This window comes from Trachurus trachurus (assembly GCF_905171665.1).
Source record: "Trachurus trachurus genome assembly, chromosome: 24".
Lineage (NCBI taxonomy): Eukaryota > Metazoa > Chordata > Actinopteri > Carangiformes > Carangidae > Trachurus > Trachurus trachurus.
Window position 1 is genome coordinate 15,273,896 of NC_139910.1, and position 17,480 is coordinate 15,291,375.

The 17,480-nt window shown below is 42.4% G+C and overlaps 2 protein-coding genes across 2 annotated transcripts in view; one reads left to right on the top strand and one right to left on the bottom strand.

The window, feature by feature from the left end:
* Window positions 1-142: 142 nt before the first annotated feature.
* LOC311007174 (adenylate cyclase type 8) lies at window positions 143-10,559 on the bottom strand (the record flags this gene model as incomplete). Its single annotated transcript, XM_084000262.1, has 20 exons — window positions 143-1,218; window positions 1,783-1,985; window positions 2,147-2,261; window positions 2,350-2,442; window positions 2,663-2,809; window positions 3,666-3,824; window positions 4,016-4,097; window positions 4,200-4,360; window positions 4,477-4,569; window positions 5,019-5,220; window positions 6,013-6,113; window positions 6,254-6,424; window positions 6,561-6,795; window positions 6,889-7,047; window positions 7,177-7,304; window positions 7,410-7,521; window positions 7,742-7,872; window positions 8,065-8,214; window positions 8,850-9,599; window positions 10,404-10,559. 20 exons carry the CDS (start codon window positions 10,557-10,559, stop codon window positions 1,003-1,005), a joined length of 3,564 nt encoding a protein of 1,187 aa, XP_083856388.1. The 3' UTR covers window positions 143-1,002.
* A 5,881-nt stretch (window positions 10,560-16,440) lies between these two features.
* The window catches only part of efr3bb (EFR3 homolog Bb), a 29,811-nt gene continuing 28,771 nt past the window's right edge, over window positions 16,441-17,480 (top strand). The window contains exons 1-2 of the mRNA XM_084000722.1: window positions 16,441-16,609; window positions 17,039-17,177. Coding sequence (XP_083856848.1) covers window positions 17,171-17,177 — 7 coding nt within the window. The 5' untranslated portion in view covers window positions 16,441-16,609; window positions 17,039-17,170. The remainder of the gene's footprint in view (window positions 16,610-17,038; window positions 17,178-17,480) is intronic.

Here is a 17,480-nt window from a genome sequence, read left to right on the forward strand (position 1 = left end):
TTTTATATTACCAGGCAGTAACTGAGTAAGTCCTCTGGAAATTCACAGAGGAAGTACATTTTTGACCTTGGAAACATAAAGAAATTCAATTTAGATTGCATTGTTTTCATAAATTTGCTTCAGGGCTACAATAAAAAAAAAAAGACATAATGTAGAAGTAACCTGGGTGGTGTTTTGGCATTAAAGTTTCTACACTGATAATATAACTGCAATAAGGTAACTGAAATTAGGGTAATCACGGTGTGATGAGGCAGAGTTGGTTATGGTGAGATTTGTAATGTTCAGATCAAAACAACAAAACAGAGTGGTACTGAGAGTGGCATGAAAACTGATGCTATGAGAAGAAACTGAACTGCATTGCAGTGTGTTACTAGATATCTGAAACAGAAAACAGTGGTAGTAGAAAATAATGCACCAGCTCACAATATGGATTGTACTGGAAAACAACGGTGTAAAAATGAAGCAAGATAAGACAGTAAAACACTAGTCGTATAGGCCTTTGGTTGAGAGGTTGAGCTGTTTTTTTTCTTTTTTCGAGGTATTCTGCGTTTTGGCGTAGAGGTCTGAGGACTTGCTGGAGTATCACAGCAAAAAAAAGAAAATACAAAACATACATTGGCCTTTGCTTTGTACAAAATGAACTTAAAAATGGAAAAAATGCTCACAATGTGTAGATATGGCAGTAAAAAAACAGAAAGCAGTGCTCTCCTCTCAGCACTGATACTGGACTTGCTGTAAAAGAGGCTGGTAGTACAGTCACTCACAACACACCACTATTGTGCATTCAAAGATGAAATCTAAACTTCAGGACCCCAGATATTAGACCACAAATGAGTTCCCATATACACAGTTGTGGGGGAAAACTGGGATCCTATGACCTGAGTGCAGCTGATTCTGTTATGCAAGGTATGAAATAAGGATAACATGAGTGTAAACCAGGAGAAACAATATGGCTGAACTGTGTCCTCATCGACCATAAGTCTTTTCATCCTGACAATCCCCTCAGCACTGCAGGGCGCAGGGAGCCAGGCTGAACCCCCCGTTGGTTTCCCTTATCTTCTCCTTGTTTCTGGCCTGGACCAGACCGAACACCACTCCTGCCAGCGTCATGCGTCCCGCTGTCCGCCCCCTCACGCGTCCATCTGTCCCAGCTTTGGCCGCCTTGCTGCGCATGGTGCTGAGGAAATAGGTGCGGACTTTCCCCTGTCTCTCGCTCACCTAGAATGACAACGGTATATTCTCACACGCCAAATAGAAACACAAAGCAGGCGATGTCTTAGCTTTCACTTGATCCGTCTGTTGTTTGTTTCTCTCCACCTGTAGGTGTCCTTCTTATTTTTAGCCGTTCCCTAACGCCAAGTGCAATTTATTTCTACTCGTGTGCTTAACTTGCGTCTAGGCCTATTTTAAGTCGTCCGCTCCTGATCCTCAGCAGTGTTTTCACCTCATCAGACCTTCTATCAGGCTGAGGTTACAGCAGGTGGAGGTTTGATTTGCAGATGTGACTTCTCACAACATACATTTTGACAAGTTAAGGAATTTGGAGGGCAAAGAATAAATTACACACAAAAAAATTTAAGGCTAAAACACGATATTATGAATATAAAATAACAAAAATGATGCACTAGTGAGTCTATCACTATAGAATATAATAATATAAGATAATCTCATTTATAATCGCATTTGTATCTTTTTCTTCCTTTGGGCACTTTACAACAGACAGGTGGAAATGAAAGTCTCATCCTTAGCTCTGTACTCAGCCTCCGTCTTTCTGCTACTCACCCCTTTGACAAAGATTTCTCCCCGTAGCTCCAGGACGAAGCCCCACTCTACCAGGATCTTGCGCGTGGCCTCAGGTACCTGGATGCGTCCGCTGACACCTGTGCTGTCCATGCGGCTGGCCAAGTTCACTGTGGTCCCCCAGATGTCATACTGTGGCTTAGTGGCGCCGATCACACCTGCGACCACAGGCCCATGAGCAATGCCTGTTTGAGTCCAACAAAGGCGATACTTTAGTTTAGATGAATGAAATGAGGAAAAAGTATTAGGTCTACCATAGAAGGTGTGTTTGAGAATGGTGCGTGATCCGCAATAGTTTGTTTATACATGTGTGTATGTGTGTAGGGTCAGCCAGTTTGCCACTTACCCACACGCAGCTGAAAGTTTTTGGCTGTTTGCCTGTTGATCTCTTTCAAGGTCTCCTGCATTGCCAATGCAAACAAAACCAGCTCACTCAGGTGGTTCCACTCATCCATGGACGCCTGGGAGAGAAAAATAGATATTTACACAGAGAGAGAGGTGACAGAGGGTCAACATGCAGCCAAAACAAAACAAAAAAAAATCTCCCACCTCTCTGTCTGGAGCCAAGCCAGAGGCTGCCATGTAGCAGCTCCCAATGGTCTTGATCTTTTCCACGTAGTGGAAGTACGACTCTTCCAGCAGCTTGTACGAAGAAAGAGATAAAGATTTAGAGATGAAGATACAGAATCACACACAATCTCTACATAGGAGCCGATTTATGCAATGAGTTTGGATCTCAATTATTTTTATCGCCCGAGGAGGAAGGCATATACTGATTCAAAAGCTCTGAGTACCAGGAAATAGTCCGTACATGTATATATGATTAAATGAATAATCTTTTCCTTTTCAGTCTTACACTCACCTCATCAAAGCCAGCAATGATCTCATTAAGCAGTCGGAGGCAGTCCACCCCTTCATGTCTGATCTCTTTCTGCTCAAAGTACTCATTGAACCCAGCAATTGAGGCAAACATAACACCCACTTCATCATAGGACTGGGAGTAAAGCTCCTGAAAGAAGAAAATCATAATCATACATGGCAGATAGGGGAAATCTTATCTGATCTTGTTCGGCTGACATTTTGACTAATTCATTCAGTAAAATATTTAATTATCAGGGTCAGAGGTTAGCTGCCATCAGGGACGGCCGCTGACATAAACAGTCTATGCGGTTGTTTAGGGCCACAGCCGTTAGGTGGGGGGCCACATGATCAGAAAGGTACCAGGGTTCATTCAAGTCATTTAAACATCCTGAGGTCTGCACGCATGCTATGAGCTTTATATGTAATTTGAAGTCAATATTCAGCTTCTTTTATCTCACATTTGAGACATTTGGTGAAAATAGAATGGCAGAATGACAACATTTGTGCTCAAAAAGCAATCTTACAAAATTTCATTTTAGACTTGTTTTCTACACTTCTCTATTACTGTATTCATATCATATTTCAAGCACCAAAAACAGTTCATTCTCATGACTGAAGGTGTGTTTTCACAAGGGATTTGAAATTTTTCTAAAAGCAGACCTCAAATTTCATTTGGCCTAAATTATTTCTTTATACAGTGTTCTAGGACAAATTGGCCTCAGTGTGCTTACAGCGGAGGTTCTAAAATTTAGACATAAAACACTTGAGTATTGTTACATCTGCAAGTATCTTAAAAAGATAAATTTAAGAAAATATGTTAAATTCGAGAAAATGGCCTCAAACCTCAGAGGGCATAAACATGTCTGTATTCAGTTTTAACCAGTGATTTGGTGTTTGCGCTTAGAGTGGGCCACAAACAAAAATCTTGTTTAGGGCCACCAAAATCCTAGGGCCGGCCCTGGCTGCCATTAACCAAAAGTGAGTGAGTAAAGTGTCTCAGGTACATCATCATTCTTGCTCCGGTCCAGGAAATGTCGGGCCACGTGCACAGGGAGGATGTTGTACAGCAAACACTCGTTGTGTTCCCGCAACTCTCTCATGTCCTCCACTTCCTGTTGGGCCTGCAGACGCCACAGGAAGTCCAGCCTGGCGTGGGCCTCCCACTGGAGAACAAAGTGCAGATACAGCGTGGATCAGAGATCACCTGCCTCGATGTGACATGCTCCTCTATACTCTTCCACTGAGTTTAGTAGTGTTGCAGCCATGGTATTACGGATTAGAGATCAGTTTCCATGGTGACTGTTTGACTAAACCCTCATATCCAAACCGCAATTAAAATTGTAGGACACTCTACCTGCCGGCCGTTGTAGAAAACAGCAACAATGAACATCATCATGAGAACGATGCAGATGCCTTTCCTCCTGACGTAGTGAGACCTGCACAACAGAGATGGAAGAGAGAAATGTAGGAAATTATAGAAAATAAAAAATGTTCAAAACAACAGCAGTACAGCAAGGAGCGCATGCAGTATAATATACCTGTGCAGCATGTCATGGTGTGTGAGTGTGAGGAAGGCCAGGTGGATGAGGTAGGAGTACACAGCCACCGCCAGCAGCAAGACCGCCAACTTGAGCAGAGAGTTCAGACGCAGGAACACGGCACAGGTCACCATGGCGATAACACCGCTCAAAACAAAGATCTGAAGAAAGAGAAAGATAAACACAAAGTAAAGATTTTATTTTTGTAGTGGGCCTATTGTAAACTCTTTTCAAGTTCAAAATATGTTGTAGAAATATAAACAACTCCTGTCCTCACCTCAGGGTAGGTGCAGACGGTGACAGGAAGTGAGGCTGTGTTGGTTTGTTCCATTGTGTCAGCCTCTTCTGTGTTTGTGAAAATGCACCAAACCTTCACCCAGGCACACAGCACACAGAGTATGAATCACACAAACCTCTGACAATTGAGAAAAGGCTGAAAGAGATGAGTTTCTCTTATTTAGACGTATAAAAGGTTTGAGCTAGTATTTGTGTGTTAATGAGCTAGAGCATCTCTCCTGCGTCACGTTGGGCTTCTCCACTCTGTCAGTACACATTTGGACTGGTGCTCTTGAAAAAAGTTCACCTGTCATCTGGAGTGGACTGAATGTGGCAGTGGGGAGGTGAAACTTTCTCCCGTTATGCAATTTTTATAAGGATTTTAGAAGGGATCATGCAAATAAGTTAAGTGTGATTGACTGTACTTTCATCTGGATTTACTAATGTTCATGCAGTTTGTGAAAAATCTCTTCCACCACAGAGCAAACACCCAGGAAGGAGTTTAAATAGTTTCATGTATGTAAATCTGGTGTTGTCTCTCACCATGTCAGTAGAGGCCAAGCCGAAGTTGATGACGATGGCAGTGAGGGTGAGGATGTTGCGGGCGCTGTTGTTTTCATGGATCCAGCAGCAGAGGTGTTGCAGTGCTGGCGGAGTCTGCTTGAACTCTTCGGCCAGGGCCAACAGCAGTAACAGCATGTAGGCGAGGAGGAAGACTGAGAACTGGAGGACGGCTGGGAACAATCTGCAGAGACGGAACAAAGGAGGAGGAGGACAGGAGGGAAGAATGAGGGCATGAGGAAAGGAGAGATCAAGAGGATTTGCAGATTTAGGAAACAAGAGAAATATGGTGATGCATGTCATACTTATAAATACCTGCAGATGGCACCAAAGTGAAGAGAAAATTAAGCACATGTACTGCCTAACAGATGATGGAACAACAGGCAAATGAAAGCTGATATGGCAACATGTTGTTATTCAGAATCCTAATTTACAAATTCTTAATCAGTTATTGATGGACATTTTATCATATCTTAAAGCTGCATGCAATAATTAATATCCACCAAAAATAGGATAAGATGATAGAGCATCTGGTGTCAAGGTGAGGTTTTGTCATTTGCTGGTATTCAGGGGAAATGTCAATGAAACACCACACAATATATGTGAAACCATTAGCACATTAAATAAGAATTTACATTTTAACAAATGGGCATTTATGAACCATCCATCTATCCATCCATCCACTGGCAATAGCATTTATCTACACAGGGTTGAAGAGATGGTTGAAGCCAACCAAGTCTATCACCAGTCAGAGAGAAACCATGTAAGCACTGGCACACAGTTCAAACTCAGAAACGTACTGCTTTGATGTGACAGTGCAAACCACTGCACCACTGTGCTGCCTCACCCATGAACCATTTGATTAAATTTACTCATTTGGTGGAGGCTTACATAGAAAAGTGCCTTACACACCAAAGACAAAGATTCAGCTCTCACAGTGTGATTGTGACTGAAAAGGGGGTTGGTGTTTTCCTACCTGGGTGCAGGGACGAGGGCCTGGGCCGCCATGAGAAAGAGAAGCATGATGAAGGAGCAGACCATGTTGGAGTTGAACATTTCGTCTCTCATCTGGGAGAACTGAACCAACCAAAAAAGCAAAGAAACATCCTCATCACTGCAGGAACATAAACACCTCTTTTTTGTTGATAGAGCACATGACTTTCCCAACTTTCTTCCCCCTACCAACACCTTTCTAACCCGCCTATACAGTTGCGTACATTGTCCTCGATGTGTGTGTCCTTGAACACCAGGGTAAGGGGAGTGATGTGCTCCTTGTGCATCCGCTCGCTGCTCCGAACCTCTATGGCATGTTTGATGCGTTTGTTAATCTCTTTGGAGGTGGACATCCATATGTTTGGAAGTGAACCATTTGTAAAGGAGGCCAGGATCTACAGCACAAGTAAAGCATATGAATGGTCTGAGATTGATTAATCAGATTTATTAATTTGGATCAAAACATTTTACTATGTGACACTATACACAATAGACCATGACCCCAAAGGATATTTTCATGCCTGCACCTACACTGTTCATGTCAATGGCACTCCCGAATGGTATCACTGGGTTCCACGTTCGATTGGTTTTCTGGACTTTCGGGGGCTCAGTATGGTCAACATGGTTCGTTTGTTCCTCCGGGCAGATGAGGAAAGTATCGATGTTGTGTTTCCTTAGAAACTCGTTCCTGTCACGGCCATGACCATCCTCTGTCTTATATGTTCCCGCTAGACAGTCCAGAGTGGCCCTTGAGATGTGGATACGTCTGGAGGGACGGAGAAGAGAAGCAGAATAAATTATCGGAGCTGTGCAAAGAAATACTCTCCGTTCATAACACGAGAAAATGAATGATACTGACCCAGGTATTCCTCCAGCCTCTAGCATGTTGGCGATGCCCACGTCCCAGGACCAGACGTCAAACTGCCATTTCTGCAGGCCAAGCACCCCACACAGGACAGATCCCGTGTGGATCCCGATCCTCATGTCTATGTCAAAGTTTAACTGCTTCCGTACGCATCTGATGAGAAGTCAAAGAGAGAATGCAAAGGAAATACTGTATAAATGACTGTTGTTTTGTGCCATATCATTATTCTTGACAGTTCTAGTTGAAATGAGTCAGGCTTGACTCCAGTGCCTTTAAACTGACCGTATAGTGTTGATCATAGCCAGGCCCATCTCAACACAGTAACGGGCATGGCCACGCTGTGGCTCGGGGACTCCTGATACACAGTAGTAACAGTCTCCCAGTATCTTTATTCGCAGGCAGTGCTGTTCCTGTCATCAGAGAAGATACCAGAGTGATAAGGGAGAAAGCCAGTCCTTATATATTATCTATTATCATAAAAACAACTCAAAACAAATCATGTCCACATTTTTCACCTCTGCCAGTCGGTCAAAGCGTCCAAAGAGCTCGTTGAGGGTTCGAACCAGATCCTGTGCCGACAGGTTCATTGACAACAGAGTGAAACCCTTGATGTCTGCAAACAGGATGCTGCAGAGAGGAGAGACAGAGAGAGAACTGTCACAAACAGAATTTGCCATCTCCAAAGTCATTCTTGACTTTCCTGTAAAACTGTCAACATTATGCAAACTGATTCTAAATCAGAGATGAAGACTTTTCCACCACCAATGAGACACATATTTTCCTTCACATTGAAAATTCTGAAATGTAAATTTGAACCTCATGAATACCATTGTGTTTGTGTGTGTACCTGACATCTTTGTACTGGTGGATATAGATCTTGTGAAACTCCTGAGGATTGAGTTCATCCTCCAAAGAGCTCATGTCGGCGATCATCTCCAAGGCAACAAAGCGAGGCAGGATTGACAGCACCAGACGCTCCTGTGTGCCAACATAAGCCCAGAGTGACGGTGTGTAGTTTAACCAGCGTTAACGCTTATTTGCACAAAGTTCTCAAGAGAATTTTAGGAGTGTGTTTATCCCTCCATCTACAAAACAGGCAACGATACAGTATGTCCATGTCTACATAATCCTCTAAGCCTAATCTATAGCACAATGGCAGGGTCACACTACCTGTCTCTGGTTCTCCTGCTCTAGTTTGAGGCGACCCTCTATGCAGCGCCGCGTCTCCAGGAACACCTGCCTCTGGACATGGTCTGTCAGGTAGTGGATGAACAAGCCAGCTGTGTTCATACCCAGGTACAGCAGCCCTTTGGCAAACACCTGCATGCAAGAGAGAATATACATTTATTGACTTTATGTAACTGGAAACATGTGGGTTACAACCATAAGGTGAGAAAATGGTAAGGTTCTGCTTTCACTCAACGTAGGGGACATCAAGGGTAAATGTTTCATGTATAGCAGCTCTGTGGACAATATCTGAGCATATAAGAGGTGAAGAATTTGAAGTTAACTATATTTTTTACTGAAGAACTTCACATACAGTGTCTCAGTTGGCTCAACGGCCAATAATAGGTTTGAAATAAATCCAAAATCCAATTGAATTAACTGATGAACCATGTCTTGAGCTGTATAAGCCAGTTATTTTCCTAGGAGTGTTTGAAAAATGAGAGGAGTAGAGGAAGAAGGAACAGAGGAGCAGAAATAGGCACAAAAAAGTGGATTTAAATTCAGCATTGTGCACAATCTTATAACAGGCATATTAGTTTATCTGGAAGAGGAGTGTATGACTCATCTTCGCGGAAACTTAATTTGGGATGAAGATGTTATTGCGTAGCTTTGCATTAATAGATAATAAGACACAACTGTAAATATTACTATCTAATAGCACTCTAGGGGGGACTATATTGTTTAAGTTTAAGTCAGTCCAAGTTGAGTCAGTCAGCTGATTTCCTGACCTTTTTCAAAAGCACCACGTCATTGTAGTTGCGCAATATCTCCACCAGAAAGTGCAGCACTGAGGTAAGGGAGCCGGCGCATATGGCCCACAGCAGAGGTAACGGCAGCAGCGTGTATGTGGCGAACAATGTGAACAAAACGTACCACGTGGGGTCTTTTTCTAGTCCATATACCAGCCCACCCAGCACCTGTGTGGTCTGTGACAGCCAGCTAGCTAGGCCAGCATAGTGGAGCCACCTTGGGGACATGTTAGGGCAGGTTAACACCACGAGGCACATGGCTATAGCCAACAGCATGAAAAGGCCCGTGAGGCAGCCACGCACGGTGTCAGTGACCGCTTCGGGGGCCAGGGCGAGGTACAGGACCAACACGTGCAGCTTGGCCACAGCGTCTATGACATTTGTGAAAGCTAGAGAGTTGCGTCTTTGGTGAGATGAGTGTTGTTGGTAGAGTTTCTCCAGGTCACGAGACTTGAAGGTGTGATTCAGGGTGGGTATGTAGACCCCGTGGATAGTTCGACCCCAGTGCACAAAGAAGTCGGCGTCGCTGCCATAGCCATAGTCACTGAAGGACCCTCCAATACTGCTGTGTGTACTGGTCGTGGACCCACGAGCCTGGGTGGGGTGGACTCTGAAGGTGGAGGAGCGACGTTTCGTGACCCCGCGTGAGCCCTTGTTGCGAATTTGTTTGTTGATCTCTTGCATGTAGGTGTCCGTCACAAACATTTTGCGAGCTGGTTCCACACCAACCTGTCACAAAGCCACAGAAAAACATGTGTTTACTGTAACATCAACATCATATTTTTTCTTTAAAAACTGAACAGAAGGGTGGCTTCATGATGAGTAGTCCAAATCAGTGGTGTGCACGGAGGGGAGGAGGAGGGGGGGGGGCGTTGTATGTGCCCTTCTTTTTCTTTTCGCCCCTGCCCTTCAAAAAGTCTGTGCGCGCCACTGGTCCAACTACTGTCATTTTGTAAAGTTAGAAAGTGTCTTTTTATCAATGTGGGATACAGTTAATCATAACTCAACTGTGCTTTTAAACAGTGATCTAAGACGTTTTAAAAAGTTGGTTCTCCAAAATTACAAAGATTATTTTTAAGTTACCATGTAGACGGTTTAAGTTTTACTTTGTGAGGTTTTGTGATATATAGCCTAATGTCAATAGATTAATTTGCAACTGTGTGGAAAACCCTATGTTACCTGTGTGACAAAATGTATTTTTAGTTATTTGGATGTAGTGGCCCTTTACATTCACGTTACATTGAATCATAACATTTCATTACTGTATCCATTGTCAAGACTGCTCTATCTTTATGAACATGCTGGAAATGCAGACATGTCAGTCAAGAAGAGTAACAGTTGAATTTTTGGTTTCATTTTCCTCTTTGTGTAAAGTGAGTCAGAGATACAGAGGATACCACGCCTGTTTCAGTACAGAAAGTCCTCATAATCCTTTTGGGAAATATGTACGAAGCAATAGAAAACAAAACAGCACAAAAAGCAGTTCCAGCCGGTTGCAACAGATCTACTGATGTCTGTGGGATAACCAGTCACCTGGGCGCTGAGCTCCTGCTGGATCATGATGTGTTTCACAGCGTTCTGCCACAGCATCTTTTTCCGACGCAGCCCAGGGGACAGGGTCGCAGTCAGGCAAACTGGCTCCCGCAGCTCCATTGGAGACACCTGAGTTGTCTCAGCGAAGGTCACCATGGCGATCACTCCATCTGACCTCAGCTGCTCATCCCAGATTAGGAGGAGGCGGCTGCCTGCAGTGCCTACAGTGAAATTATAGGAAGGGAAAATGGAGAACAATGTAGTGGATTAAAAATCCCATCGCAAAGATGTTCTGCATGACTGACAGATCACAGGAAACAGAGAGCGTCCCATCCTGATCTCTTGAAACCTCTTATTACATCCTATGCTCACTGCTCTCAGAGGACAGGGCTCCTGTCTGCATGTTCCTTTAAGTTACAAAGACACCTGCTGGCAGCAGAACCTCTTCCTATCATGTCCCCTTCATCTAACTCAACCTCCCTGCTGACTGATACTTCTATTATACCACAAAGACTTAGCCTCAGTCCTCTCTTTTCATACTGCTCTCTCTGCCTATGTCTCTGTCTCTGTCTGTCTCTCTCAACTCAGTCAGTCAAGGCAGCTGGCGGCTTGGTTTTGCTCAGTTCCTTTCCACCTTCACCTTGTGCTTATTTGTTGTAGTGATTGTTGGGTCCCTGTGAATAATAATCTAAAGAATGAGTGGTAACACTTTACTTGAAGGTATCGTCATAAGAGTGACATGACACTGTCATAAGAGCGACATGACACAGTCATGAACGTGTCATAAACATTACGTCAATGTCATAACGTCGTCATTAAGTGTCATTCGGTTAACCCTAACCCTAACCCTAAACCTAACCCTACAAAAACCGAATGACACTTAATGACAATGTTATGACATTGACATAATGTTTATGACACGTTCATGACTGTGTCATGTCGCTCTTATAACAGTGTCATGTCACTCTTATGACGATACCTTCAAGTAAAGTGTAACCGAATGAGTTCTACTATGTATAAAAAGTGTCAGTTTTTATGCTATATTTAAAAAAACAACAACAGAGTTGGATATATTCTACAAATTGGACCAAATAAATTTGGTTAAATGTTTCAGAAACTACATCTTTTATGTTTGAAGTCATATAAAAGTGGTTATTTGTGTGCAGAAGGCCTGCTTGGCTTCACGTGTTGGCACTGTGTGTGAGAAGAAAGGAAGCTTTCCAACGAATTATCTGGTGGCCAGATTTAGTCCTGAGCTGGTTAATGCTCGGAGTTAAACTCCTCCAGGTCCTTCTCTAGATGCTGCTGTCCCACCCACTCACAGTCCCCTGTCGGCTGTCTGATTCTCACCAAGAGAGACTGAATATGAGAGAAGACTTCATATTATAAGATATGTGTTTCAATTAAAAATGAATGGATTATTAAGGAAATATCTGTTGTGACTTTTCAATCACACAGGAAGTTAAGGGAGAATTGGAATATCTCTGCTGTCACTTGTTATTCAGCTGTACCACTACTAGTCATAACAAAAGTAGTAAGTATGGTTATATGTACACGCTGTATATACTATCTATACTACACCTATTCTGGGTTAAAAAAGAAAGAAAAAGAAACAAGAAACAAAACTGACCTGTACTGTTTTACATATCGTGTACCCACTCCTCATGTCCAGACTTTGCCATAGGATGTATTCAGCCAGTTCATCATACTCCATTATTGGTGAGTCCATTAGGTGTGAAGTGTACATGAATCTGAAAAATGAGGTGTAATCCATCAATGTGAGAATAAGACTAAAAATTAGTCCCCGCTGTGATGTAGAATCCAAAGATGAAGGAGAAGGTCCAGCTAAGGTGTGTGGAGTCGCTCTGGCAGGGTTGTAGGCCACCACCTGGACTGTTTTGAAATGAAGTCAACAACTGCCACAGAGCAGACCTGCAGGAGTGAGGAATGCAAAGAGGATTAGTTAGTCAGCAGCCACTCTCACTGAACTGCAAAGCTGAGGTCACTACCACCGGGCTAAATGCAGTGCTATCGCTCTCAGGCCAAGTCAACCAAACCTTTTAAAAAGCAGTTGTCACAAACAGCAACACAACCAGTCTATATTCTTTCATCCAGTGAACATTATTGTTTTCTTTTCTTTCATTCTAACCCCAGTCATCCACATTGTGTTCATGCCCCTGGTTATGTGAGTGTTTGTCTGTGCAGTTAAGGACACAAGGATGACGAGTTTCTCTCAGGCTGTGTACACCTATAAGCGTTACCTAAAAGGCCAACAAAATCTAGGCTGCCTGTGAGAACATGGGCACTGAATCCTCCCCCACCTGGTAACAGCACCCTGAGGTGATTCAACAACAAACAGACTCAGATAAAATTGCCTTAATTTAAATTCACTTGTTGCCTAAATGGTGTAACAGGCTATTATGCATCTCTCTGACCCCGGATTTTTTATTTTCATGGTTTGTTGTGTTAAAAGATTACAACAATTGCAAGATACTGTGTGAGCTTGGAGATAAAAAAAAAAAACACTATTGGCTTCATTGGGTAGCAGATTAAGAAAACACTCAATATTTGCACTCAGACTTTTTTTTTCTGAAAAAAATAAAATAAAATTTGTCAAGGCCAGACATTTTATGTGAAGAAAGCCTGAAAGACCCATTTACATTGAAATAATTTTAAAGCAGTGATACAAGTGATGTAATGCTCTGTGTACAGTTGCATTGGCAATGACAGGTTAATGTTGCACAAAGCAAAGCCTATTCTATAACCAGCGCACAAGCGGCACTGATGATTTAACAGCTTTGTTGAATAATGTTGGATTTTAATATATTAGCTGTAGCATGCTAGAGGGAACCGTGGGAAGGAAACAGGAATTGTTGATTGGAATGCTGGATTTTAATATATTAGCATTTGATATAATATATGACACAAATGTGTTGACATTTTACTGCCATACTCAGTTGATGGTGCACATGAATGTTTTTTTTTTTCGTAAATTATTCTTCACAACATGACCACATGCATCGCCAACGCAGGGTACCAGAAGGATTCAGTGACTCAGAGGGAAGAACAACAGGTGTAGTGAAGCAGACAACAGGATTTGATGAAGATGATGATGATGGATGATGATGATGATGATGATGATGATGATGATGATGATGATGATGATGATGATGATGATGATGATGATGATGATGATGATGATCTCTTACTGGTGTGACAGCCTAAGCAGGCCTATGGTCCCTATTGTAAGCTGGTTAAAGTTTTTGAGACTTGCTTTTCTAATTGTGTACTGGCAACGCACAAAGCCTGTAAGACTGATCTAATGGGTTCCCATCTGTCCCACCATGACTGCATAGCTCAGACCTTTCTTTCTGATGACTGGACAGCTAAAAATAGCCGACAGGTCTAAGACAATTAGTTCTACTATAACTACCACATGAGCATAGCTCACTGCACTGGGTAAGCGTGCAAAAAAGCACCTTTGAATATTCAGTTATCACTGTTAGTAGAAACAATGAGGAAGAGTGAGTAAATGAGTGTAGGTCAGGAAGAGAATTGAATTGTGAACGTTAATCTGCAATTTTATTGAGTGATACTATTTGTGGTGCTTGTGCATGGGTGTCCACCTGCGGGAGGGGTTAGGATGGTTTAGTCCACTCAGTGCAAAACCGCAGAAGCTAATTAGTATTAAGGCAAACTGCTTTGGCTGTCCACTAATCAGCTGATTCTTATGTGTACTTGAGCCAAATCAGCTACGGCCTATGCGCGCGCCAAACTTTTCCCTTATGCCAGACACAGAGATCCATTTGTGTCTGTTGGTGTACGCATCACAAATGCGCTGTGTAGTGTGTGAGTGGCATAAGACTACTGTTGGACAGTGTGTGCACATGCTGGCTTTTGTTGGCAGTAGCACAAAGCGCTTGTTACTGAGGACATGCACAGGTCAGTTTAGGTAAAGACCAAGTAGAGACTGTGCTAAAACAAGTTCATAATCACACTGTACTAATTTGCACCAATCGAAATATATTACAATTTTATTTTTTAACTAATCATGGAAATCGTGATTATGAGGTGCTGGACTCGTCCTACCAAACAGCCCCCATCTCCACAGACAGAGGGCCCATATGGCATGGTTATAAACACAAGGCCAAAAGGTCCCTCTACCCCCAACAGGAATAAATGCTGCTTTTGAAGAGGCCAACTGGCTTTAATATTATGACATCTTCAATCCTGTGTCACAAATCGGTTTAGCCTGACAAGAAATATTAAGACCAATCATATCACATAAAAGCCCTGGCTTAGGGGCACCCAGACTCTGTAGAGCTGTGCCCAGTTCCTCCGATTAGTAATTCATCCATGAAATGACCCTGTAATACTTGACAGCTTTTGTGATGTTCACTTTATTTTCAAAATTCTGCAGATGAATTTCTACTTTTACATTATACAGTAAAAACGTGCAATCCTGAGGTAATCTTGCATCCCAAACATTGGATTTGAGCTTTGTCTCGATATAACTCTCTTACTGCAGGTGTTGCTATATTCAAAAGGGTCACACGGTGTCAGATAAACAGGTAAAGACTGGCTGGCAGCACGTGGCACGAGAGGACAAAAATACCAAGACGCATGGGTCTCAGGGCTTAGTGGATTTAAAAGACCCTGGGAAGTAAATGCCTTAGGGGGCTCGCTGGTCCACTGAGAAGCTCCAAGTTTAGACTTCAGGGGCGTGTAAGGTTAAATATCATTGACTAGATTAGATTATTTTACTTTAGAAAGTCTTTGTTGTCCCTTAGGGGCAAATTGGTGTGCAACAGATGTCAACAACACTGCTACCCATCATAAATAAAGTAACACATTAGAGAAACAACACCATCCAACCACTGATAAATTCATTGCAATAAATTACACTAAGATATGAAGCACCCATCTGCCGGTCATGATTTACTGTCTCGCAAAATACTTTAGGGTTTAGATTATGTTAAACAAATAGTTCTGAGGAAAGATAATTATCTCTTGAATTTACAGACTTAGATCGTCAGTTTGATTCCTTCTGACTCATTGCTGTCACCAGCTGGTAGAAAGAAAGACCTGTTGCCGAAACAGTAGTTCTCTATCTCATCTACAGAAATATAAAGTAGCTATTCAGAGTGCAGTTTGTTTTTTGATGATCATAGTGAATTTGCGTTTTGTTCAAAGTATCATTCATTCTTAATTTAATGAACAAACCAGAGACGCTGTTAGAGGTCTGCATGGTTATCCCTGTTACCCTTACAGACTGGGATTATTTGACTGGAGAGGAAATTGTAGTCTTTAAATAAATTAGATTTGGCATCTGCTGATTGATGGGACAGCCTGTCTTCAAGTGGGGTCAAGTGGCCCCATTTAACATGTATAACTATTACCAATGCTTTGGAAACATCATGATTAAAAGGAAGCTGGTGGCTAAACACACAAATGTAGATTGTCAATGTTTACCGGACCTAATAGTTGTATATCTGCTCAGTGAACTCCTACTTGAGTTACAGTCAGGGCCATTGCTAGTAATCCTGGGCCCCCTGTAGAACAATGAAGTGACCCCCCTGCCCCCACTTTTTTCTTAGAGTATGTATTATAATTTTGACTTATTTTTCTGTTAGGCTTACTCTATGTTCTTGACAGTGCCTCACAATATTCAACAATGTTACATATTTTGTGCTGATGCTGCATTAGTCAGGGTTATATGCAGAATAATTTAGTCACAAAAAGATTAGGCTACTGGGTTTTTTTGTGGGCCCTATGTGTTGCAGACCCCTAAAATTGTCATCACCTTTCTCCCCTATGCAACAGCCCTGGTAGTAGGCTACATAATTATAGCACTGAAAATATGATTAAAATGCATTCACTCACCTATAAATTACGTTGGTCTGATATGTTAAATATTTATCAAGTAAACAAAGCGTGAAGACAGAAAACCGGGTACTGTGTGTGTATGTGTGCGTACGTGCGTGCGTGTGTGTTTCTGTATCTGTTCAAACATGACTAACAGCAACAGCCCATTGAGCTGTTGTCATACACTAACAGCTAGTAGCCAGTAACAGCTGGGAGGTGGAGGAGCGGTAACCGTGTGTATGAAGTCCTGTCATCACTGAACTGAACTTTTAGTGAAGGTGGTCGACGTCAACTGTCCGTATGCCAGACATTTTGAGGATTTTATTTTTGTTCACTTCATGGTAAGTAAAGGGTGTCGACACTAGTGATTAACGTTGTTCAGATGAGCTGAGAGAGCTAAATTAAGCTACCAGTAGCCTGGACAAAAGCTAGCTTTACATCACGATGGATACACTTTGATAACATCATTTAGTCGGGTTAAAATTTGTCAGACATAAGTTTGAGTTTGGACCTAATCAAAATCAGAGAAAACACTTGTCCTGAGAGGAAAAAGTTCAATGAAAACCTGTGACGGCTAGCGTTGCTAACGTGAAATTAATTTAGCATCTGTGTGATAAGATTATGAATTATTATTTAAAAAATTGCTTGCCACCACCCAGACAAACGATATCGTGGGTGTTAACCACATCGTAAAAGGTTTCAAACGTGTTGCATAGTAATAACAGTGTTTGTTATCGCGTCGGCTAACTTGGGCATACTAACTTCCACAGGCCAAAGACAATCCAGCGGTTTTCCTGATTTTCGAAGCGCCATTGGAGACTCCGTTCTGGGCCAAAGCGCCGCCCACCTCCCTGTCACTGTGAGCGTGGAAGAGCAACGCCGCCTGGTGACAAGCATTCAATATGACAGGTGAGTAACACCCAACTGTTTTCCACCTGCTAAAACACTGCCTGTAGACATAAAAGACAAGAGAAAAAACACACACGCATTAGTTAAACCTGAGGCAATATAGAAAAATTGCACAGCTGAACAAATTGGCCCAGTTGTTTAAAGTGCCTAACCAAAGCCACTAGGAACCAGTTCTGGCTGAAAATATTTTGTGAAAATATCTTCCTGGCATGTACAGTTCATTTGTGTGATGTTTCAGTTGTGCAGCCAATTCAGGGACTTTGCCAAGAAACAACTCACCAGACGTTTGCCTGTGTTGGTATC